The sequence below is a fragment of the Gymnodraco acuticeps genome, unplaced genomic scaffold (genome assembly GCF_902827175.1).
Source record: "Gymnodraco acuticeps unplaced genomic scaffold, fGymAcu1.1, whole genome shotgun sequence".
In the NCBI taxonomy this organism is placed as follows: domain Eukaryota; kingdom Metazoa; phylum Chordata; class Actinopteri; order Perciformes; family Bathydraconidae; genus Gymnodraco; species Gymnodraco acuticeps.
The window spans coordinates 51,587-76,418 of NW_022991615.1; the positions used below are offsets into that span (position 1 = coordinate 51,587).

A 24,832-nucleotide genomic window follows, 5' to 3' on the forward strand; every position below is an offset into this window, starting at 1 on the left:
TTCTGCATGTTAAGTAGCCATGTGCTTTCCTGTTATCTGCTGAATCTTTATTTATTGATTAGATCACGTTACTCTGATGATAGTGTTCAAGACAGCCTATGTCTGAACTCGATCCTTAGAGTAATGTGTAGGGATGGGTATCGTTTGAAATTTATCGATTCCGATTTCGATTCCGGTTCTGCTTATCGATTCCGGTTCTTATCGATTCCCCGTTTCGATTCCAAAATTGTAAAATAAAGAGGTCAAACGTTTAGATAACAAAAATATATTTATTCTTAAAAGCTTTAACTGAAATTGTTACTAAAAAATATACATGCAATACAAATGTATTGCACAATAGCTGTGCTTTATTTTAACTGAGCTTTGCCTGTGGCAAGCTATTAACAGGCATTACACTTTGCCTTTTCTTTTTCTTTTTTAGTGTAGTGGAGCCTCACTTCAGAGTGTTTTACCGCGACCTATCTTTGGTGTTATGAAGTGACTGAGCTCGTGAAATGTCTACGGGAGGGCGGGGGAGCATCGCTGCGGGGCAACTGTGGACCTCTGTCGCCTGTCAGCGCAATTTATATGATGCCGTTTAAAAAAATGAAGGGCGGTGCCGGCCGTCAGCGTACCGAGCCGGCCGTCAACGGCCCGCTGACGACCGGCGTTCTGTGATTCTCCAGGTCCGCCCTGTATTCCACCGGGTCACCGCAGCACCGCGGTGCAGCGGGACCCGCTGGAATACAGGGTCTACCGCGTTTAGGAACCGTTAAGCAGAACCGAAATTGTGTATTTTGTATGGGTACCCGGTACCCGGCATTTTCTTATCGGTTCTCATCTGGAACCGAGTTTCGGTTCCCAACCCTAGTAATGTGTTACGGCCTTCTCTTCAATATTGTTTCCACATAACGAGCATTTTGCGCTGGTCTTTTCCAATGTGGAAGCAGAATGTGTGAAAGCATACAGCACGATGCGGGGTGTGTCTCGAGACATCTCTAGACTGGAATAGCGGGGTACGTGAACTCGCCTCACAGGTGCACACGCCAGGATAGAGGACATCAGACTCCAGAGAAAACTAGCTCGAGTCCGAGTCAGAGCGTCAATGTACAAGTCGAGTCCGAGTCATCGTGGTGGGAAACATTCCCGAGTCCAAGTCCAAGTCAGCGTATGCGAGAATTCACGAGTCCAAGTCTGAGTCGCATCACGAGTCCCGAAAATCGGCACTAGAGTCCAACTCGAGTACTCCGTCTGTCTGTCTGTCTGTCTGTCTGTCTGTCTGTGTGTGTGTGTGTCTGTCTCTCTGTCTGTCTCTCCGTCCGTCTGTCCGTCTGTCCGTCTGTCTGTCTGTGTGTCTGTCTCTCTGTCTGTCTCTCCGTCCGTCTGTCTGTCTGTCTGTCTGTGTGTCTGTCTCTCTGTCTGTCTCTCCGTCCGTCTGTCTGTCTGTCTGTCTGTCTGTCTGTCTGTGTGTGTGTGTCTCTGTGTGTGTGTGTGTGTGTGTGTGTGTGTGTGTGTGTGTGTGTGTGTGTGTGTGTGTACCTGTTTGAAGAGCTGCAGCTGGATGGCATTCTGCAGGAACTGTCTCATGGCACTGGAACGATGGCTCACAAAGGTTTCCTCATTGAATGTTATGTGCTCTTCCTAAAGATGCAGGAAAACACAGGAGCTGTCTCAGCACTGTTCACCTCACACACCGACACATTCAGCATCTTATCGATCACATCAGGAGTGTGCTAGGAAGTGAGTAGACAGAGACAGTCAGAGAAAATGTGTTTGTGCATGAGTCTTCTATTGATCATTCGAGTCCTACATCAGTCAAGAGGAACATATGTTATATAATCCAGAAGTGCATTTAGCTCGTACACTGTTCCATAATAAAGGAAATCCAAGTGAAATCCAATGTATTGATTGTATATAATGTGTGTTGAATACCCGTAAACAGATTCTATGAACTGCGCAGCATACAGAGTTCTCGCTCAGAGGTTTTCTATCACCTACTGAACACATCAAAACAAAAATAGAGTTTGCTCTGCTGTAACTGCACAGCTTTGTTCAGCAACACCTAGTGTCAAGAAAATAATAATTCCAAAAATATGCAAAGAAAATACATGTTAAAATATATTTAAAGATCACGTTTAGTCGTCTGATTCGTCTGTACATTGCTGTTTCAGTCTGCGTTCTTCTAATTAGTGTCCACAGTGTGCCTATTGAGCCGTGTTGAGCGATGTGGGGCAAGCCCCTCTCTCTCACTGTCAAAATGAGTGGGTGCTGTAAAAACTACACTGCGCATGCTCAGAGTATTTTTCTATTCAATGTGTGCGGCAAAAAAAAAAATCACCAGTGGGGCAAAGTGCTGGCAACCCCACCAAACCTCATCTCATAATTCAGAGAGCTGATTGGCTGTAAGTACGTGTGCCGCGTTGACCATCTGCTTCAGCTTTGGTAAGTGTCAGAGAATATTTTAATCCGATCTGTGTGTTTAGAGGTTCTCAGTCTTTCTTATTAACTGTTGCTTAACAGACGTGTGCTTTTGTTGAGTCGCATGTGATCCTGCGTGTAACCTCAGGAGGACACAGGTCAAGAGGTCCTCTGACTTCCTGTGGGAGTGAGGGGTTTGGGCACATGAGGAGTTGCAATACAAAGGTGCGTTTGTTCCGATGTCTGGTAATGGTTGGGGGAAAGGCGGGAATATAGGTCCCTCCTCTTTTCATGTATAGATCTGTGTTTCTGTCTCCTTTGTCTTCAGAGTTGATTTGGTTGCTTTGCATGAAAGTGTGAATTTACCTTGTGAACTCTCCGGCTGTATTCTCTCTCAATAAATATCGGTGTTTGACTAAAGACGATCCGGCTTCCATCATTTCCTTTGCATTGCTGCACAGAAGTTTTCATCACAGTAAGTTCATTTGATGTCATATATTTTGTTGATCTTCTGTGTTTTGCCTATAGGCTATTGCTCTGCTGGATCGATTGATATTCTGACCTCGGTGATGAGGGTCTGTGTTTTCCTTATACCCCCATCCCCCCCTCTCTCTCTCTCTCTCTATCGGAACCATGGATAGCCTACTACAGGGGTGTCAAACTCAATTTCATTCCGGGCCATCAGCATTATGGTTGCACTCAAAGGGCCGGTTGTAATTTTAATTATATATAAATAATATACATATGTAAATATATAATATATATTAAATAATGTATTATATTACATTGTTGGCCCTGCATTGGATTATTATCAGTTCTGGTAATATCTTCCTAAATAACTACGTCTGAAAGCAGAAGCAAGGGCAAATCATTGAAAGCAAATATTCAACAATTACAACAATTGTATTATATATTATATTCTTTGCAAGCTCTTGCGGGCCACATAAAATGAGGTCGCGGGCCGGATTTGGCCCCCGGGCCTTGAGTTTGACACCCCTGGCCTACTACATGGATTTGTTTACGTGTTTAAAAAAGCACCAGAAGCTTATATATACACATCTAAGTTGTTCGTGCCCCACCAATTTTGTACATATAAAAAGGCCACTGGGTATAACGACAGGTTAAGCCAGCCGATCTGTTTGCTCTCTAAACACTTCCCAAGAGAGAGAACTTCATATGATTCTGGCCCAGAGGTTCAGGTACACACTGGGCCGGACCACGAGCACAACGGCAATCTAGCCAGGTCAAACCCATAGAGTGGTTAAACTGCAGCATCCTTGGGGACATTGAAACTCTTGTTTTGTCTCAATATGCGAACATCTGCCCTACTTGACCACCCAAGGTGACTTACCACTATACTGATGTCAAAAAGAAGCCACCGTTAATTTTATAGGGTTAATTTGGCAGTCTCGAAAGATCAAGGTTCATACACTTTTTCACCAATGATTTTCAATGACTTTTCAATGACTTCTCCATGACCTTTACCTAATTTCCATGACTAAAAAAGTTATTAATGTCGTGCCTATCTAAAACAAATCCAATAGGCTTACTAGCTCCTACACGCTAAAGCAACTCAAATCTCTCACAAGCAAAACACCTCGACAGTTAAATGCCATTTTACGTTTCATTACTATACGATACAGTATTTATTATCATTATAGTATTACTATTTCGGCGATTAGATAAAATATAAATTATATTTGATGCAACTTTAGTTACATTTCCATGACTTTTCCAAAACTTTGGGAAACATATTGTTTTCCAAAACTTTTCCAGGGCCTGGAATTTGCATTTTGGATTTCCATGACTTTTCCAGGTTTTTAATGACCGTAAGAACCCTGAAAGATAACGTTGCTAATATAGCTAACTGGCTAACAGTTGCAAACGTCACTTTCTGTGAGAGATCAGCAGCCGCGTGCGATTCAAGACAACTAGTTGAAATTCACACACTTTGTTCACACTGTACGACATGGCAGTGTACTATGGGAAGTCTTCTAATTAAGACATTTTTTTGTTTAGTTTAACCTCGCTAACCCACTGATCTCTCTTTGTAGTACAGTCTTGTCTGGTGAAAATGTATTTAAAGCATATGCGCATACACCACGTGAAGCTGGTAAATGATCATACCCAGAGTCACATGACAGGCTCAGGTATATCGTTCTCTTTGTATGCATCCTTTATGTTTATGATGTGCAGTTCACTGACCGGCTGGATGTGCAGGGCGTCTCTGTAGCTCCCGAACAGAGCCGCCTGACTCCTGAGGAACGCTCGAGCCACGCCGTCACCTGTGGTCGTTGAGACCTTCCTCAACCGGCTCTTTAAAGATGACACCTGTACGACAAGAAGTCACAGCAGTCATTATCAGTGAATACTTGCATCCATATTTAAAAAACGGCACTCAAGGATTCAAGGCTTTTATTGTCATGTGTTACTACAGCTACAGTTTAGATATATAAATAAAAACAAATAAAACAAATAAAATAAATAAAACAAATAAAATAAATAAAATAAATAAAATAAATAAAATAAATAAAATAAATAAAATAAATAAAATAAATAAAAGAAATAAAATAAATAAAATAAATAAAATAAATAAAAGAAATAAAAGAAATAAAATAAATAAAATAAATAAAATAAATAAAATAAAGAAAATAAATAAAATAAATAAAATAAATAAATAAATAAAATAAATAAAATAAATAAAATTAAATAAAATAAATAAAATAAATAAAATAAATAAAATAAATAAAATAAATAAAATAAATAAAATAAATAAAATAAATAAAATAAATAAAATAAATAAAATAAATAAAATAAATAAATAAAATAAATAAAATAAATAAAATAAATAAAATAAATAAATGAATAAATGAATAAATGAATAAATGAATAAATAAATAAAATTAATTAAATAAATTAAAACAGCACTGTGCACTGTACAGCAGTTCCTCCCTACTCACCACATCATTAGGCAGGCTTTGGAGGTCATCGTAGGGGGTTTCCAGGGTGTTTGTGTCCACGTTCAGGACCACCACATCATCCAGAGCCAGCCCTCGGACTTTCTACCAGCAACACAAACACAGCTAGCTTCAGAAACAACGAGACTGTGAAGGGTGAAAAGTGAGTAACTGCGTTTAAATCTTAAAGGTCCCCTATTATACTGTTTTTCATCAATATATTACAGGTCTCAGATATATACAGAGCCTGTCTCTGATTGGCTGAAACACCACACAGATCATTGCAGCATTACCCATAATCTCCTCTGTTTCAGCCCTGTTTCCAAAGTGCTGATTCTCTGTCTGTTACTTTAGATGAAAATAAGGAGCCCCTCCCCACGCCCCTCTGAGAGACATTTGGTTACAAAGAACTCAATGGAGCTCTAGGAGGAGATTCAGGTGATAAGGGGGGGGGTTACCTTGGTTGCTGATTGGCTAATGGTTACACAAGACAAAACATTGTTATGACATCATCAAGTGGCCAAAATCTGATCAGCTCATTTTCAGACAGGTTTTTATAGAAATGGATCAGGACAAAAAGAGAGAGAATCTTTGTTCCTGAAACTTTCAGGGTCTCTTTCCACAGAGGGGACACATGTTGATGAAGAAGAGACATGAAGAAGAGGGGACACATGTTGATGAAGAAGAGGGGACACATGTTGATGTAGAAGAGACAAGAAGAAGAGGGGACACATGTTGATGTAGAAGAGACATGAAGAAGAGGGGACACATGTTGATGAAGAAGAGGGGACACATGTTGATGTAGAAGAGACATGAAGAAGAGGGGACACATATTGATGTAGAAGAGACATGAAGAAGAGGGGACACATGTTGACGTAGAAGAGACATGAAGAAGAGGGGACACATGTTGATGTAGAAGAGACATGAAGAAGAGGGGACACATGTTGATGAAGAAGAGGGGACACATGTTGATGTAGAAGAGACAAGAAGAAGAGGGGACACATGTTGATGTAGAAGAGACATGAAGAAGAGGGGACACATGTTGATGAAGAAGAGGGGACACATGTTGATGTAGAAGAGACAAGAAGAAGAGGGGACACATGTTGATGTAGAAGAGACATGAAGAAGAGGGGACACATGTTGATGAAGAAGAGGGGACACATGTTGATGTAGAAGAGACATGAAGAAGAGGGGACACATATTGATGTAGAAGAGACATGAAGAAGAGGGGACACATGTTGATGAAGAAGAGACATGAAGAAGAGGGGACACATGTTGATGAAGAAGAGGGGACACATGTTGATGTAGAAGAGACAAGAAGAAGAGGGGACACATGTTGATGTAGAAGAGACATGAAGAAGAGGGGACACATGTTGATGAAGAAGAGGGGACACATGTTGATGTAGAAGAGACATGAAGAAGAGGGGACACATATTGATGTAGAGGAGACATGAAGAAGAGGATTTTGTATAAAAGAGCTTATACCACCTACCTCCATTAGGCTGGAATGGACTCCGATGAGGTAGGGCATTGGGGCACTGAAAAAAAAACACTTAGTCATGAGAGAAGAGCTGCTGAACAACGGCAACATGACAACGTTTCCATTGGTCCCTCTTCTTTAGAGAAGACCAGGAAATTATGGATACACGGATCGTGTTCAAATCAATAGGCACGCAATGACTCTAAAGAATAATGATCACGCATCAAACACACATTCAGACTAAAGGAACCAGCTGTTACTTGTACTTGTGTTCAACATGTAAGAAGTAGAAAGTACAGGTGTTTGTGTTCAACATGTAAGAAGTAGAAAGTACAGGTATTTGTGTTCAACATGTAAGAAGTAGAAAGTACAGGTGTTTGTGTTCAACATGTAAGAAGTAGAAAGTACAGGTATTTGTGTTCAACATGTAAGAAGTAGAAAGTACAGGTGTTTGTGTTCAACATGTAAGAAGTAGAAAGTACAGGTATTTGTGTTCAACATGTAAGAAGTAGAAAGTACAGGTATTTGTGTTCAACATGTAAGAAGTAGAAAGTACAGGTATTTGGGTTCAACATGTAAGAAGTCAAAGTAAAAAGTCGTCAGAAAAATAAGTAGTGGAGTAAAGTACTGATACAGGAAGAATGTACTTAAGTACAGTAACAAAGTATTTCTACTCCACTACTTCCCACCTCTGCTAATAGCATACTCACCAGCAGTAGTCCAAGAGATGTGGCGGCAGGACAGGGATGTAAACATGCTGCCAGTGCATTGGAAACAACATGGCCGTCGACCCATGGACACACGCTGTTAACTGAGGACACACACATGTTATGGCAAACTCTACATGTGCAATAAAATATGTACGAATAATAAAACGCACCAGTTTCTATGCTAGTGTCCGAGAGTGCTGTATGTATAATTCATTTCAACATGGTTAACTATGGAGATGTATCAGGGGGGAAAAGTGCTCAATTAGAAACACATAATATAAGTAGTTGACATTTGATTATATGTTTATGGGATGCCAGCATTAACTAAACACAGAGGGTTCAAAGGTCAGGAAGAATTAGCTCAAACACCTTCAGTAGCAACAACTCTCTATCAGCATGACATGTTTTAGAATAATTGTATATATTATTTTATTTTCAGAGAGATCACAGGATAGATGAGAGTAACACCTACGTCACTTCCTTGCAAAATTGCGGCCCCGCCCACTTTTAGGGGAAAACATTCGCTGCCATTTGAACGGCGGTAAATACCAGAGGTGTGGACTCGAGTCACCAATTTGATGACTTTGGACTCGACTTGATAAAATCACAAAACACTTGCGACTCGACTTGGACTTGAACACCAATGACTCGGGACTTGACTTGGACTTGAGCCTTCTGACTTCAGGTGACTTGATACTTTAATTCAGGGGTCTCCAACACGTCGATCGCGAGCTGCCGCTAGAAGAGCAGACAGTTAATTTACCAGCAGAGAGAAAATGGATTATTACATTATTAATGTGACTAATAAAGAGCAGTTTGATTATTAAACATTATTCTGTTGATGGATGTCATTACATTTGGTGAAAAGCACATAATGACTTGTTTAAAACTCGGTTTTTCAAAGTTTAGGACTTGAACTTGCCCAAACTGACTTGAGACTTGACTCGGACTTGAGTGCAAAGACTTGAGACTTAGTTGTTGTCAAAGAATATTTCTGTCTTTACTCCTAGATATTTAACCTTTTCTGTGTGTTGACATTTACGACCAACCCTGGCACCCGTAAGGAATATGCTAATGCAATCGCGTGTTGATACTACCAGATTTATGGCCTGACCTCGTGGTCATAGAGAGTTTTACGACTGTGAGAACGCTGGCTTCTAAGCACCACAGATGTGAGAGACATCTCCAGTGTCTCCAGGTGTTTACGCCCATCCCCCAATATGTGGATTGACTCTCTGTAAACTAGTTAAAAGGTCTACCAAGATGCAAGGCTGATCAGAATTGACATGGCAACCCACCCGTGCAGTCAGAACCTTTTGCTGCTGTGACTTGTGATATGAATTCTCCGGCCGTTATACTTGTAATAAACTATCAGTGTTTGACATCAAAGCTCCAACTCTCCTCGTGTCTCTGAGTCCTGACTCTCCATTACTTGCAAAACAATGACTTGGTCCCACCTCTGGTAAATACAGATTCTGAAGTTTTCAACAATCACATCAAAAGATGTAGAAAAACGCGCTTTTTTTAATCTACAAGAAGCCCAATTATGATGGTCAGACAGGCAAACTATAAAAACAATTCACTGGAGATCGATGATCAGCGTCAATTTATAGTTTAATTAAATCAATAGGGAAATGATGTCCTGCTGGAGGACGAATGGCAGTATCTATCGAACACTTAAACTGTGATATATGAGTTAGATAGTTTCGTTCACTGTCGTTTTGTCTGTAGAGGAAGTAAAGAAACCGTAACTCTGGATGTATTTGTTGTTGGAGGTGCAATATATGACTCAAGACATAAAGAAACTACTATTTTCCACGTCGCTCTGATGCCTTGTTTTCCCCCTAAAGTGGGCGGGGCCTTCATTTCGGCAGGAAGTGACGTAACTCTGATCTATAGAGAGGCGAAGTCCTGCCCATCTACTTCCGACCCATGGGACCTTATTTCAGAAAAGTATGTATTGAAGTCAATGGAGAGAGAAAACGTATCTTTCGATCACGTTTGAATTGTGCCACGAATTACACATATGATGTTTGTCAATCTTAACAAATAATTTCCATGTCAAAAAAGTCACAGTTTGTCGTAAAACTGTTGAAATATAAGACTATGAAAAATACGCAACTAGAAAGACTACAAATCCCAGAGTCCCGGTCCCGCATGCTGGCTCTCACGAACCGACTAACTCCCCTTGTGTGTATGCACAGCTCTCAACGTGCCCAGACTTGGAGTGATTTTCACCTCTTTTAATACTTTCCGCCTCGTTCTGAGAGAAAGAAGTGAAATGTTTCAACGTGACGGCCGTCTGGGTGTGTGGAGCGAGACGGGAGATGTAGTTCATTGAGCGGTTTCACACAAACAAAGTGTTACTTCACAGTTTTACGACACATTTTGATTTTTTTGACTTGCAAAATTATCTTTTAAATTGACAAACACATGTGTGTAATTCGCGGCACAATTCAAACGGGATCGAAAGATAATCTTTCTCTCTCCATCGACTTCAATACATACTTTTTACGAAATAAGGTCCCATGGAGGAAGGGGAGAGACTTCGCCTCTCTATAGTGAACTACAGATTGAAAGGAGACACGAACCAGGAAGTGGACTCTACTTACAGTGCTTAGTTTGCTACAGCAGATGAGGATTCGGCGTTCATAAAGCATACTAGCGTACAGATGAAGCATGTTATTGACATCTACTGCTACAAAGTACTCTGTTAGGTTTCTCTGCAGGGGTCAAGCACAACAAGAGAAAAAACAGGAGAGTTAGTGGTGAGGTAGAGACCAGTGGACCATGATTTAGTATGAAACCATATTTTAAGACTTAAAACTGAGTGTCCTGGAAGCTTTCAATGGACATTTCATCACAGTAGGGACATTTACATCATTAACATTGACCCAATATACTCATATTTCCACCAATCAGAGCTTGAATACATCGTAATACATGTCAATAACAACTTTATAACCAGCTGGGAACGTTAAGTAGCTCTCCTTCTGACAGTTTCGTCATGCATTTGTTGTCTACAATGTGGCAATAACAGGAAAGATAGGCTCATAGTGAGTTAACTGATCAAGTGTAAGCGAACCCACGGTACCAACACTATCTGCAGTTCAGTGGAAAAAGACGTTACGTCGTGTTTTTCAAAATCTTGCATGCTAAAATATCACGGGGACACTATGCTACCAAACATTACACAATACAGTACAATGAAGTGTATACTATGTAGTACTCTACACCGTACACTACTTACATACAGCCATAAAGTATGTGTAACACTCAGCTGTTAAACACTAAGGCGTACACAACGTCTTACACTATAATACCAACCCTAACCTTTCGACCCCTAATTTATTCTGTTGTTTTGTCTGTCTGACTGTTTTCTTTTTTTGTTTGTTTGACTCCTGTTCTTTCTGTAAAGCGACCCTGGGTCCCCTGAAAGGCGCTATATCAATCTAAGTTATTATTATTATTACTTAAAATACGTCAACACTTAGCCATTATAAGGGTGTTCTCTACATACACTATGCCAGTGATTCTCAAATGGGCGTACGTGGACCCCTAGGGGTACGTTGGGGTACTGCAGGGGGTACGTGAGATTTAAAAAAAAAAGTTAATTAAAAAAATACCATGCATGATTACAAAAATAATCTTAGTACAATAAGTTAAATAGAAAACACAATTTTATATAAAATATTCCTAGAACCACCAAGGGGGTCCTCATAAACATGTCAAATTGGTGTATTGTATTTTATAGTTTTGCATAGTATATCATTTTGTTCATTGGTTTGTTAAACAGATATTACTTCAGTTGAAACACTCCTTTGAAAAATCAGTTTAAATTTGTTTTCTTTTTTCATGGATAAAATGAAAATATCCTTAGTTTGTTGTAAAGGAGTTAATAAATCACACACTGAGGGAACATCACTGTATTGGAATTATTTGTATAGGCTTTTTCGATCAAACATTCGGTCAGGGGGTACATGGCTGAGAAAAAGTTTGAGAAGCACTGTGCTATGCCATACACTACAACGTACATTAAATACTCTACTACTATAGATTACAGTACGCCTACTCGAGCAAACACTAACCCTTAATATACTCTGAATACTACCTAAACTACCCCATTGACAACAAGTAATGGTATCTATGTTGTGTTATCTTTACGCTACAATATTCCCATAAAAACACTCACATTCTCAGGTATGCTGGGGAGTTCCCTCGCGTCAGGCACAGTGAAGAAGGAATGCTGGAAACAACATAAAACAAGAGGGTATGAGGAAGAGAAGAAGCAGTAAAGAGACAGTGAAATACATGTGCTGTTAACTCTACTCCTGTGAAATTAACCATTCAGTTGTACGGTAAGATATGGTAAAGTATTTTACTAGTTTTTACTGAGGTCTCTTAGACACATCGCATTCACACCTAATAGTCCGTTTTCAGGTGTGCACAAGACGACCGTTTGTTACATAGTTTCATTTTTCAGACTTGCGTTCAAAACTCAAACGGACTATAAACACAAGTCATGTGCTCGGAAATGCTGTTCACCCATTGGTCAGACATTAAGGGGGTAAAACCGCAAATCCCGGCAATTTCTACCGGAGCCTCCGCCATGGAGCATCGGCAGGTTATTCTCATGCTGCTGTTAATCTGGAGATCAACAGACACTAGCGGCCCGCACATAGGATTATATAATCAGACAACGTCCGTTAAAAAACATTATAACACATATAATGAGACGTTCTGCAGTCAGGAGGTTTCACAGACGACAGGTGGCTCTGACTTTTATGTATAGTTGACGGAGCATTTTTACTGTTACGACACTGTTCAACACTTCATTCTGCTTCACTCTTTAATGAATGATTTTGAAAACCTCCGCGTTCCTGTGACTTGTAAATAGTACGCTTCCTGTGTTTTGGTGCGGACTGCGTTCAGCTCCAGAGTTCACTAGCAAGCGCTCCGAGACCACCTCTTTTAAGCGGACCAGAATCCGGTTGTTTAGTTCACTTCAGAGGTCTCGGACTGCGTTCACACCGACCCAAACGAACCGCACCAAGCGGGTAAACGCACCAGGGTTCGATTCAACCGGACTAAACAAGGCTGGTGTGAATGCGATATTCACAAGGGGATTTTATTACCAGGGACATCTTTGTAATGTTTTCTTTTTTTTTTTTATTACTGCCGATTTTTATTCCATATTTTATTCCATTTCTATGTAAATTATATTTTTAAATATTTTCTAGTTCTCTATCTGTAATCTATAATTTTTTGTTTTACTTTTATGATTCTGATTCTTCTGATTCTTCTGATCTCTTTCCTTTGGGAGGAACTAAGATGGTTGCATTCTTGTGGTTAAAGCTAAAGGTTTGATGTGTTGAAGTCAGACTCACCACACCGAGATGAACAGGGACCCCAGGCTCTGGGATGGGGAGCGTATGTAGAGACACCAGGAACTCCTGCCATTGGCTTTCCTGAAACATCCAGAAAAGATTCAAAATGAAATGCAATGCCCATATAAAAAAAAAACTGGAACGTAACTCCAAATTAAAATGTTTTAGACGACAAACTGCACAGTACAATTACTGCTAAATCATACAAGAAATGTGGTGTGTGTACAGCTTGATGTGTAGAAGTGAAACAAGAGACCCCTATATGCTGCTGTAGTGGAAGAAGAGACATCTGGAAACGGTTTGCATGTAAACTCATAGTGTCCGTTTACATTATTTGATGCCAACATAACAAATCAAGGCAGAAAGTGGAGCTAAAACACATTTTACATTTAATCGTAAAGGCAAACATACTACGATACGATATACTTTATTGTCCCCGTAAGGAAATGTGTTCTGGACTCCGTCCTGCAGTTCCGCATACATGTACATATACAAACATAGTGGACATTAAGAGACATACACATATCATCAGTCATACACCGTTTGAACAAAAACAATACACAGACGCACATACGGACAATGGAGACCTATTGCACGACCCTCATGGCCAACATTTAAAAAGTACATTTCATTACTTTTGACTACGACATTATTAGGGCGACTGTGGCTGCGAGGGAGTGCGGTCGTCTTTCAACCAGAAGGTTGTGGGTTCGATCCCAGCCCATGCAGTCAACATGTCGATGTATCCTTGGGCAAGATACTTAACCCTGAGTTGCTCCCGATGGCATGGCCAACGGTGTGTGAATGTGTGTGAATGTTAGGTCCTAGAGCAAGTGGTACTGCTCTGTATGAATGGGTGTGAATGACATGTAGTATGTAAAGTGCTTTGAGGGGTCGTAAAGACTGGATAAATATATATATAAGTACAGTCCATTTACCATTTACTACATTTCATTTCATGTGAATGTTAAGAAGCTTAATCGACAGGTAGGAATGAGTGCTTTCTCTAACGAGAAAGAAAGTGGCCAATTCATCCTAGATTTAAGTCGAACAATCGGTTGTAACAGGATGTCAGCTTGCAGGACTTACCTGGCCTTTGATGGTGTAATCTGCGACGATGTTCAGCAGCTTGTAGAAGACTTCAAACCACGGCAGGTAGCTGAGAGGACAGACACATGACAAAGTGAGTGAGGGTAATCAGGCTCATCAGTCACTCTAAACTCACACGTGTCAAACTCAAGGCCCGGGGGCCAAATCCGGCCCGTGGTGGATTTAATTTCGGCCCGCAGGATTATTTCTAATTCCTATTAGATCTGGCCCGCCGGTATATTGCACGCACACCTTCACTCCATCTTGAGGGTCTCCTCAGCTCAGAGCCTGAGCCCAAACATTGATGACCTTGCACCCAAGATGAGATGCCAAGTATCTGAGCTAGCATCACAGAGCAGCACACTGAGTTCAATGGATGCTTCCTTCTGCACTTTCTCTCAGGACAACAGGGCATGTTTGGTTTTCTCTCTGAGGGGAATAGTTTTGTTGAAGCTGTTGTTGGCCTGTGGAGAAATGTACTCATAAGAAATGACTCTGGAGAAGCTGCAGATAGAGCCATAAGAAATGAATGCACCTGATTATTTAATGTTGTTTTTATAGGCAATCATTTAAGATTTGTTAGTTCCAGGTTTAATATGTGCAATAAGTTCATTTCAATAAGTTCTGCAATAAACATTGAACCAGTCCTCGACTAGTACCCATTTATTAATTTTGGACCACTGTGTATTTGAGTTTGACCCCCCTGCTCTAAACAGAGGGAGGAACTGTACGAATGCATGTGGTTAGTCTGGTTGTTTAGTGGGCTACATTTAACAGGCTTATGGGAGCTCCCATTTCACTTCACTCTTGTAGCACTTTGGGATTGGTTTTAGCAATGAAAGGTGCTTTACAAATAAAATGTATTATTATTATGACTTGTTATCAATGATCCTCGATGCAGAGGACAGGCAGCAGTCTAACAGTCATGGAGGCTCCCGTCAAATTAGGGCTGCACGATATATCGTGTCGTTACGATAATCGCGATATTCACATCACGTGGACGTGCGATTTATATATATTTGTTTAGGACTTGCAATATTAAGTAGGCAAATTAACTGTTACAGTTATTTTGCTGCTTGCTACAAAAGGAAAACGTGCGCGGCTCTCATGTCAGGGGTTCTTGAGTGAGTGACAGCAAACCACCAATCAAATCTCAAAGCGAACGGACCGAGTGATTAAAGGTAAAACCACTGAATAAAGTAGTTCCATGTGTTTCTCCAGGGCAGTTCGGCGCTGCTATCCGAGCTAGCTCAGCTTGTTGCTTTGATAACTTAAGATCCAGACGTCCGTAACTAAAATCCTTCATCCGGTTAAATATAGTTAAAAAAATACCAATTTTATCGCATTAAAGTTCAAGAAAGGATGGTTTGCGGGAAAAAACTGTCTTTTCTTCAATTCCTGTATGTTTTCATATCGCAATATATATCGCAGGAGGGAAATGTTGTTCAGTTTTTTCCAATATCGTGCAGCCCTACGTCAAATGACAGTGTTTCTGCAGCCTGAACGCTCACCTTTGAATTGCTTTATTACTTTTCTCATGCTTGCCATGATGTGACAATCCACAATAAACGATGTCCTGCTGATCCAGTATGTTCTGCACGTCCTTATTCTGGAAACAGACATGGTAATAATAACCATGGTGGCCCTTTCCTCATTTGAACACCTTGCTTTCAAACTGTCTGGTCATAAACCCCCAGTTAATGCCGTCATGTATCGTCCCACAAACCCTGCGTGAGGAAACATGTCTGGATTCCTCTCACAACTCTGCGCCATCTCTCCATCTCAACTTCTACATAAACGTGGAATCAACTGAATGTATCCTTTCGCCTCTACCTACTTGTCTTTCACCCTTTCTTTATAACTAATGCTTTTGATGTATTGTGATATCCTTTACAGATAGTGCTAGACTACCTACCGAAGAGCTCCTGAAGCCATGAGCAATAACTGAATAAACCCACAGACCCACTCAAACCCATTCAGAGTCACTCAGACTCACTCAGACCCATTCAGAGTCACTCAGACTCACTCAGACCCATTCAGAGTCACTCAGACTCACTCAGACACTCAGAGTCACTCAGACCCACTCAGACTCACTCAGACTCACTCAGACCCACTCAGACCCACTCAGAGTCACTCAGACCCACTCAGACTCACTCAGAGTCACTCAGACCCACTCAGACTCACTCAGAGTCACTCAGACCCACTCAGACTCACTCAGAGTCACTCAGACTCACTCGGACCCACTCGGAGCCACTCAGACTCACCTGAGAATGCAGTAGCAGGTTTGGGCCCCTGAGGAGAGGCGACAGAAGCCAAATCTCTGTTTGCTCTCAATGTCCGTCAGCACAAATGTGAAGTTCTGTCCCACCTGGCTCACTGTCAGACTGCAGGGGGGAGGGAGAGACAGTTAGCCAGGGATACAATCCTCCATCATCATTCAAAACATCTAAAACTCAATTTAAACATAACAGAAAAATTGAATGTCTTTAGTTGATCAAGTTGAAAAGTTGTATTTCCAACTTATGGGCCCATCTTTACTACACAACAATTAAAGTGGTCTCTGTGGAGAAACTCAGTTCTTTGTCTGTCCATCTTTCCATTAAATCATCTGTGTGTGTGTGTGTGTGTGTGTGTGTGTGTGTGTGTGTGTGTGTGTGTGTACCTGTCCATGCTGAAGGGGAAGCAGAACTTGGGCACCGTCAGAAGAGTTTCCTGCGGGACCCAGATAACAGATAGTTAGTTACGTGCATTATCTTTTATATTTATTACCAATAATGTTCAATATGATTAAAGGGAAAAAGGTTTGGGGGGGCTGATGGGACGGATGTAATGTGGAGGAATTCATCTATGCTTGAGGGGAGAGAAAAAGTGAAGCAAACGTGGACAAAATAATAATAATTTACTTTAATTACAGTACACAACAATGGTGCCTGTTTTGGTGAGTTAAGTTAAACCTGTGAACGACATGTAAGAACAAGACACATGAGATCCTTCTAGAGGGTTATCAAGAATAACTTTTATCCAATGACCTTCTCCCTCTCTGTCTGTGTCTGTGTATTCTCTTGTTCCGATTAACCCAGCCAAATCTTTGTTCTTGTTTTGTATCTATATCTACGCCGGGATCCGGAGTCGAGGCTGATCCTCTTGCTGTAGTCCTGTGTCCTGGATCCTCTATCCTGAGTTCTGGATTAAGTCGTGGACGTTCGGGTCGTGGCTGAACCTGTCTCTGCGGTCCTGCCTTGGGTCTCGTCATGCTGCTTCCCTGATGGCTTCCACAGGATTGTAGCTGACATCCTCGTGGATTCATCTTCTTATTACAGACACATGCATTTCCTAACATTCGGTCTATATGCTGTAAAATGTATTATCTCTTCGATTTACACACGGCATCTATTGCACGTCTGTCCGTCCTGGGAGAGGGGTCCCTCCTCTGTTGCTCTCCCTGAGGTTTCTCCCATTTTTTCACTTTAAACTGTGGGTTTTCTCTGGAAGTGTTTTCTTGTACGATGTGAGGGTCTAAGGACAGAGGGTCTAAGGACAGAGGGTCTAAGGATAGAGGGTCTAAGGATAGAGGGTGTCGTTTTTCTCATACTGATATTCTGAACAATCTGTGCTGTTGTATCTGCTGTAAAGTGTCTCTACTGTAGGCTATTTTTATTATATGTACAGCACTTTGGCTCAACCATAAATCATTTATAAATGTGCTATATAAATAAAACTTGATTTGATTTGATTTGACAATAAACCCATGACTAACTGTGAGGAGGGGGATCCCAGCGAAAAGCAGGAGGGGGGATCCCAGAGAAAAGCAGGAGGGGGATCCCAGAGAAAAGCAGGAGGGGGAATCCCAGAGAAAAGCAGGAGGGGATCCCAGAGAAAAGCAGGAGGGGGATCCCAGAGAAAAGCAGGAGGGGGATCCCAGCGAAAAGCAGGAGGGGGGATCCCAGAGAAAAGCAGGAGGGGGATCCCAGAGAAAAGCAGGAGGGGGATCCCAGAGAAAAGCAGGAGGGGGGATCCCAGAGAAAAGCAGGAGGGAGGATCCCAGAGAAAAGCAGGAGGGGGGATCCCAGAGAAAAGCAGGAGGGAGGATCCCAGAGAAAAGCAGGAGGGGGGATCCCAGAGAAAAGCAGGAGGGGGGATCCCAGAGAAAAGCAGGAGGGGGAATCCCAGAGAAAAGCAGGAGGGGGGATAGAGTTATAAAGTATGTCTTCAAACCTGGTCTGTGTAGTCTTCAGGGTATTGTCTCCGCACCTCCGGCCCTGAGACAAATACAAAGACATGTAATTATAGTGGAGAAGGGAAAACACATCATGCTGAACGTGCTTTTGACTGATGAGTGAGTCCATATGTAGCAGGCAGTTGAAGAAGTAAATCCTCCTCTCCTTTGTAAGAAGCTGAACTATATTCAGCTATGTTTAAGGTACGTTTATTTATATCGCACATTTTCAGACACAGAGGCAATTTGAAGTGTTTTACATCATCATTAACACTTAATAGGAAGACCATGAAAGGAACACAATAAATAAACATAATGGAATAACAGAATAAAAGAGATACAGAATAGTTGAAAACAACATTGTAAATACGGTAGGTGCTAAAATAAGTTAAAGGTCCCATGTCATGCTCTTCTGGTTATTACCCATCCCCTTGTTGTTATGTAGCTTTTTCTGCATGTGAACGGTCTGCAGAGTCACAAACCCTCAAAGTACACCCTGTAGGGAGTAAAACTCTAACACAGAGAAGACCTGTCTATGCTGCCCCACAACGCCTCGTTGGACATTTCTCTTTTTCCATTGTTTACTTCTTGGGTATAGTGAAGTATTTCGGGTATAGGGACGTTACGTCCGCGGAGCCGTTACGTTTGGACCAATCCGTGGACTTTCTCACACACACACTCGGCGGGACGTTGCGAGGCTCGCTGCTGCGAGGAGCGGGACACTGTGAGCTGGCTCACTGGTGTGGAGACAGCGAGACACCGCGGAACTCAGCCTGGGCACACACACAAACTCCCAGCCAGGCTGCGGGTGTGTGTGTGTTCGGGCTGGGTTTCGCTGTCTCGCAGACGGCCACTGGGCTCCAACAAGCCGTGTAGGACAGAGAGTGAATACACATACTATACAGAGATGCTGTGTGAGAAACCAATGTGAGTTTGGAGAATTGCATAATATACATTTATTTTAGTAGACCTCAACAATGAAATCAGTAGAAATGGCCATGACACGGGACCTTTAAAAGGCTGAAGGTGAAGCTATGATGTTCGAGGATATTTTATGTTTTCAGTAAATGTGGGAAGCTGTGATATAAGAATAAAAAGGTCTTCACGGCATAGTAAGTCAGACAGAAGAAGATATGTGTGTCACAGAGAATCTGTAAACCCGAACAGGAAATTTAAAAATTAAATTCTCAGAAACACAACCGACAACCTCTCCTCAGTACGCAGGAAATGAGTCACACATTACAGATTTTAAAAAGAGAGATTAATCAACATTTCACGATTAACTTCTGACACCCTGTACCTGTTCGCACATGTCTGGGAGTTAAAGGCAAGATGTTTTCCTCCCTAAACTGCTAAGACTACTGCTATGAAATACTAAAAGGTAAGCATATCCAATATCCCACATATTCTGTATTCTTATAATAACATGTTATTTATAAAGCGCTTTTCCTTGTGCTCAACGTGCTTTACAAGCAAGTTAAGAAAGATAACAGAAGCAAAAAAAAGTGCTAAGCTAGGTGGAATAGGGGTGAGGGGTTAGAGGATTAGGAGTTGAAGGCAAGAGTGAAAAGGGGAGTTTTGAGGGATTTTTTTGGTGAGCATGTGGGTTTTTTTGAGGATGTTTGCAGGTTAACCTTAAATAATGCTGTTGCAGTAATCAAGACTACTCAACAACTACAATGACTTCTACTACTACTACTACTACTACTACTACTACTACTACTACTACTACTACTACTACTACTACTACTACTACTACTACTACTACTACTACTACTACGGATGCCAGTGATTATTCGATTATTCGTTACAGTCTCCATAATCGAATATTATTTTTAAAAATCGATTTTATTTATATATTTTTTTATTATTATTTATGTTTTTTTTTTTCTGGCTTAGTTTCAACCAAAATATAGACTAATGCTAATAATAGTAATAGTATTAATAATCGATTATTATTCGCCAGGGCTGCCGAATAATCGATTTTGATCATGGTCAGTTTCTGGCAACCCTACTACGTACATTTAATATCTAACTCCTTCAGCCTACTTTCAGCTAAAGAAACGATTCAACTATTAAATGATTTAGCTATTTCATGACATTGAGGATATACATTTTGTAGTTTACACCACTTTTAAATATTAAGCTTCATCACTATGTTTCCTACTCTTCTCAATCTGGCATTGGGATATATATATTTTAAATCCTTTGGAGCAGAGAGAGGAGCTGTGGATTATTGTTATTGATTAATGCATCAGTGTTTCTAGGGTCAAAAACACTCAACTCAACTTAAAATGAAAGTGTTTAGTTTATTTAATAAAAGAGCACATGTTCAATGTTAAAAGTGACAGTAGATATAGATTAGTTGCTATTTGGTGCTATATATATATATATTCAAAAAAAAAAATAAAAAAAAAATCTTTTTTTTTTTTTTTTAAACACCTTGAATTTTAGGGGGGGCGCAGGGCGCAGCGCCCCTCCTAGACAATGGTAGGGGAAACACTGCCATTCAACTATTAAAATATTCAGCTTTTTCTGTATTTTCAGCTAAATTCAGCAACAAATTTGCGCGGTCTACAGCAATCGCACCATTTTTTTTAGCAGGAAATGCATTTTTCAGTTACTACTCTATTTTTACAACCTTTGATCCATTCTCTTCTTGCTCTTGGTCTCAGGGCGTTTAATATCACTGACACTGGACAGCAGAAAGCTAAAAAAAACGACTTTTCTGCCTTTCTATCTATGTGTAAATAAATGCATTTCCTTGCGTTTGAAACTCTGAATGCTATACAAAATGACAAACACAAAAGAAAACGGTGTGGAAACGTGGCCTAAGTTTTAAACGGACCATGCCCTTACACATATCAGTGTTAACGAGAAGATGGTGTGGTGTTCAGGTACTCACCAGAGCTGTGTGTGCCTGGATGGGCCACCTCCAGAAACACCTCAAAGGGCGACTCAGGATTCTCCCTGGAGCAGAGGATCAAACATTATCAGTACACACGTTGCCTGGTATGAACAAAATTCAGGAAAAGTGAGCATGCTTATCATGTAATGCAGCCTTCAACTTAATTTACAGTATGTCTCAGGATCGGCCCCTAACCTCAGGACTGTTCTCTAGTCTCAGGATCGTTTCCCTAGTCTCAGGATCGGTCTCTAGTCCCAGGATCGTTCCCTAGTCTCAGGATCGTCCCTAGTCTCAGGACTGACCCCTAGTCTCAGGACCGGTCCCTAGTCTCAGGACCGGCCCTTAGTCTCAGGACTGCCATCTGGGGTGAAAATGGCCCCTTGTTTCAGGACCAGCGCCTAGTCTTATGGACTGCATCAGGACTGGCCCCTAGTCTTATGGACTGCATCAGGACAGGCCCCTAGCCTTATGGACTGCATCAGGACTGGCCCCTAGTCTTATGGACTGCATCAGGACTGGCCCCTACTCTCAGGACTGGCCCCTAGCCTTATGGACTGCATCAGGACTGGCCCCTACTCTCAGGACTGGCCCCTAGCCTTATGGACTGCATCAGGACAGGCCCCTAGCCTTATGGACTGCATCAGGACTGGCCCCTACTCTCAGGACTGGCCCCTAGCCTTATGAACTGCATCAGGACTGGCCCCTAGCCGTATGGACTGCATCAAGGACTGGCCCCTAGCCGTATGGACTGCATCAGGACTGGCCCCTACTCTCAGGACTGGCCCCTACTCTCAGGACTGGCCCCTAGCCTTATGGACTGCATCAGGACTGGCCCCTACTCTCAGGACTGGCCCCTAGCCGTATGGACAACATCAGGACTGGCCCCTACTCTCAGGACTGGCCCCTATCCTTATGGACAGCATCAGGACTGGCCCCTACTCTCAGGACTGGCCCCTAGCCGTATGGACAACATCAGGACTGGCCCCTACTCTCAGGACTGGCCCCTAGCCGTATGGACAACATCAGGACTGGCCCCTACTCTCAGGACTGGCCCCTATCCTTATGGACTGCATCAGGACTGGCCCCTACTCTCAGGACTGGCCCCTAGCCTTATGGACAACATCAGGACTGGCCCCTACTCTCAGGACTGGCCCCTATCCTTATGGACAGCATCAGGACTGGCCTCTACTCTCAGGACTGGCCCCTATCCTTATGGACTGCATCAGGACTGGCCCCTATCCTTATGGACTGCATCAGGACTGGCCTCTACTCTCAGGACAGGCCCCTATCCTTATGGACTGCATCAGGACTGGCCCCTACTCTCAGGACTGGCCCCTATCCTTATGGACAGCATCAGGACTGGCCTCTACTCTCAGGACTGGCCTCCTGAAGAGGAAGGGCAGCAGAGAAACCCACGTGACACAGATAACGGAAACTGACTCAGTGCGCGTTCTCCTCTCTAACCCGTTATATTGTGACATCACATTTGTGAAAATCGTTTTCTTACAGTAATAAAACATCATGAACCCATTCCTCATACACACAGACAAATAAACCGACTAGCACGTTGTTTACACAATATGAACGGCAGACTGGTCGGTGCCCTGTAATGTTGACATGAGAGATCTTGAGCTGGAGATAAGCAGCATTTCATTTTTAAACTTTACCGCTACTCAGAAACACAATAAACAAAAACAACCCGCTAAGAACAAATAGGACAGATTGTTTCCTTTTCCCCCTCTCTTTCGTGTAGCCTGTAGAGTCATAAAAACCCTTCCTAAGATAAGCATCCGTTATCACACACAGTAACACTTCCAGGATACCACCGTGAAAAGATTACAACAGCAGCATTTGATTACACTTTATTACAGCTTTAATACCATGAAATTGCTATAACATCGGTTAGGAAGACCTAGCTGTATGTTCTACCCATAGGTTCTACCCTTTACATGTATATATAATATATATATGTACAGTATATGGTTCTCAGTGCTACACATGTACGTCCACAGAGCCTCTCACTGCCCCTCAGCATCCTCTGAATGATAGCAGACCTGCCATTGTTTTTCTGCTCCAGTAATTGGAGTGTAGCACCAGTGTTTTTAGCCTGCTGTGTCGCAACAAGTCAGGGCCTCGCACTGTCCTGTATCTTTCCCAATGACTCTCTGGAAGCAAGCTAACAGCTAGCATGAGGCTAACAGTCTCATTAAAGCAGAAACACTCTTACTTGATTCTGGACCCCATCCTAATCCTGCGCCGCGTGTGTCCGGAGGTGTTCTTCAGATGCTAACCTGTCACACAAACACAGAGCTGTTCAACGCCATGGTCCGCGTAGATCACGCTCTGTCACGCAGTGCACTCTGGGACATGGAGTTTCTTTGCAGGATTCTTGTAACTCTATGATACGGAGCTAGATGGTGCTAAAAACTACATCTTCCACAATACCTTAGACAACTGTTTGGTCCCGTGGTAAGATATATGTCATATGTTCGTATAAATAATACAGTGGTGGAAGAAGTACTTAGATATATATATATATATATATATATATATATATATATATATATATATATATATATATACACAGTATACAGTGGTGGAATAAATCCTTCAATGTTGTTACTTAAGTAATAGTAGCAATACTAAATGTTAAAATTAATCTGTTACAAGTAAAATTCTTGCATTCAAAATGTTACTCAAGTAAAAGAACAAAAGTATTAGCATAACAATATACTTAAAGTACCATAAGTAATAGTGTATATGAGAAGTACTCAGATCATGTACTTGAGTAAAAGTAGAAGTACCAGAGTGTAGGAATACTCTGTTACAGTAAAAGTCCTGCGTTCAAAATGTTACTCAAGTAAAGTAGAAAAGTATTATCATCAAAATATAGTGAAAGTAGCGACAGTAAAAGTAAACATTGTGCAGATTGGTCCATTTCAGAATAATATATATGATATGTTTTATAATGATTGATCATGAAAGTGTTCTCAAAGCTGGTAAAGGTGCAGCTAGTCTGAATGACTTTGTATACTGCAGGGTAGCTGGTGGATTTACTCCAGGAGGAACTAAAGTCTGATTTAACACTTGATTAGATTTCACATAATTCATCCACATCTGTAAAGTAACTAAAGTTATTTAATTAATGTAGTCGAGTAAAAGTACACCATTTAATTCTGAATTGTAGTGGAGTAGAAGAACAAAGTAACATCAATGGAAATACTCAAGTACAAGTAGCCTACTCACAATTGTAATTCCAGTACTTGAGTAAATGTACTTAGTTACTTCCCACCTCTGCATAGCTACAGTAAATAGGAGCCTACATTGATGACAAATGGCACAAAGTCACACTCAATTACCTGGAGGTTTTTTTTCGGAGTGTCACTTGCGTAATAACACCCGGTCTCACATATCATCAAACTATGACACCATCCCACACGAGAGGCGGAGATGGAGCTGTGTGACGTTTGACCTACTTTTCAACAAACCTCATCACCACCAGCTTTCTGTCAGTTATCCCTCCTCTCAGCTGGCACTAACCCCAGACACACAGACAGTGGAGAGGTCTGTCTGTGAAGCTGTCTGTCTGTGATTCTGTCTGTGATTCTGTCTCTGCACAACAACACGGACCAATAAAGTGACTTTTAGAAACTCAGCATGCCTCCTATTCAGGTAAGACTTACTGTTA

General features: G+C 41.5%; 1 protein-coding gene across 12 annotated transcripts in view; it reads right to left on the minus strand.

Annotated features, from left to right (window-relative positions):
* Positions 1-24,521, minus strand: part of dennd1a (DENN/MADD domain containing 1A) — a 40,519-nt gene extending 15,998 nt beyond the window's left edge. For 9 of the 12 annotated variants that reach the window (XR_004567143.1, XR_004567142.1, XM_034198053.1 and 6 more), the window contains exons 1-14: positions 23,372-23,496; positions 21,142-21,206; positions 18,236-18,279; positions 16,683-16,732; positions 16,285-16,404; positions 14,021-14,090; positions 12,932-13,012; positions 11,737-11,790; positions 10,157-10,267; positions 7,545-7,645; positions 6,847-6,892; positions 5,358-5,459; positions 4,603-4,728; positions 1,519-1,620 (exon numbers count right to left, since the gene is read on the minus strand). Coding sequence is in view for 10 of the 12 variants with exons in the window: in XM_034198053.1 (XP_034053944.1) it covers positions 1,519-1,620; positions 4,603-4,728; positions 5,358-5,459; positions 6,847-6,892; positions 7,545-7,645; positions 10,157-10,267; positions 11,737-11,790; positions 12,932-13,012; positions 14,021-14,090; positions 16,285-16,404; positions 16,683-16,732; positions 18,236-18,279; positions 21,142-21,206; positions 23,372-23,388 (1,089 nt within the window). In the remaining 2 variants the exon portion in view is untranslated. Of the gene's footprint in view, positions 1-1,518; positions 1,621-4,602; positions 4,729-5,357; positions 5,460-6,846; positions 6,893-7,544; positions 7,646-10,156; positions 10,268-11,736; positions 11,791-12,931; positions 13,013-14,020; positions 14,091-16,284; positions 16,405-16,682; positions 16,733-18,235; positions 18,280-21,141; positions 21,207-23,371; positions 23,497-24,390; positions 24,410-24,503 lie in introns of those variants that run through there. The other 3 variants (XM_034198052.1, XM_034198050.1, XM_034198055.1) reach the window with 3 other exon arrangements.
* Between the last annotated feature and the right edge of the window lie 311 nt (positions 24,522-24,832).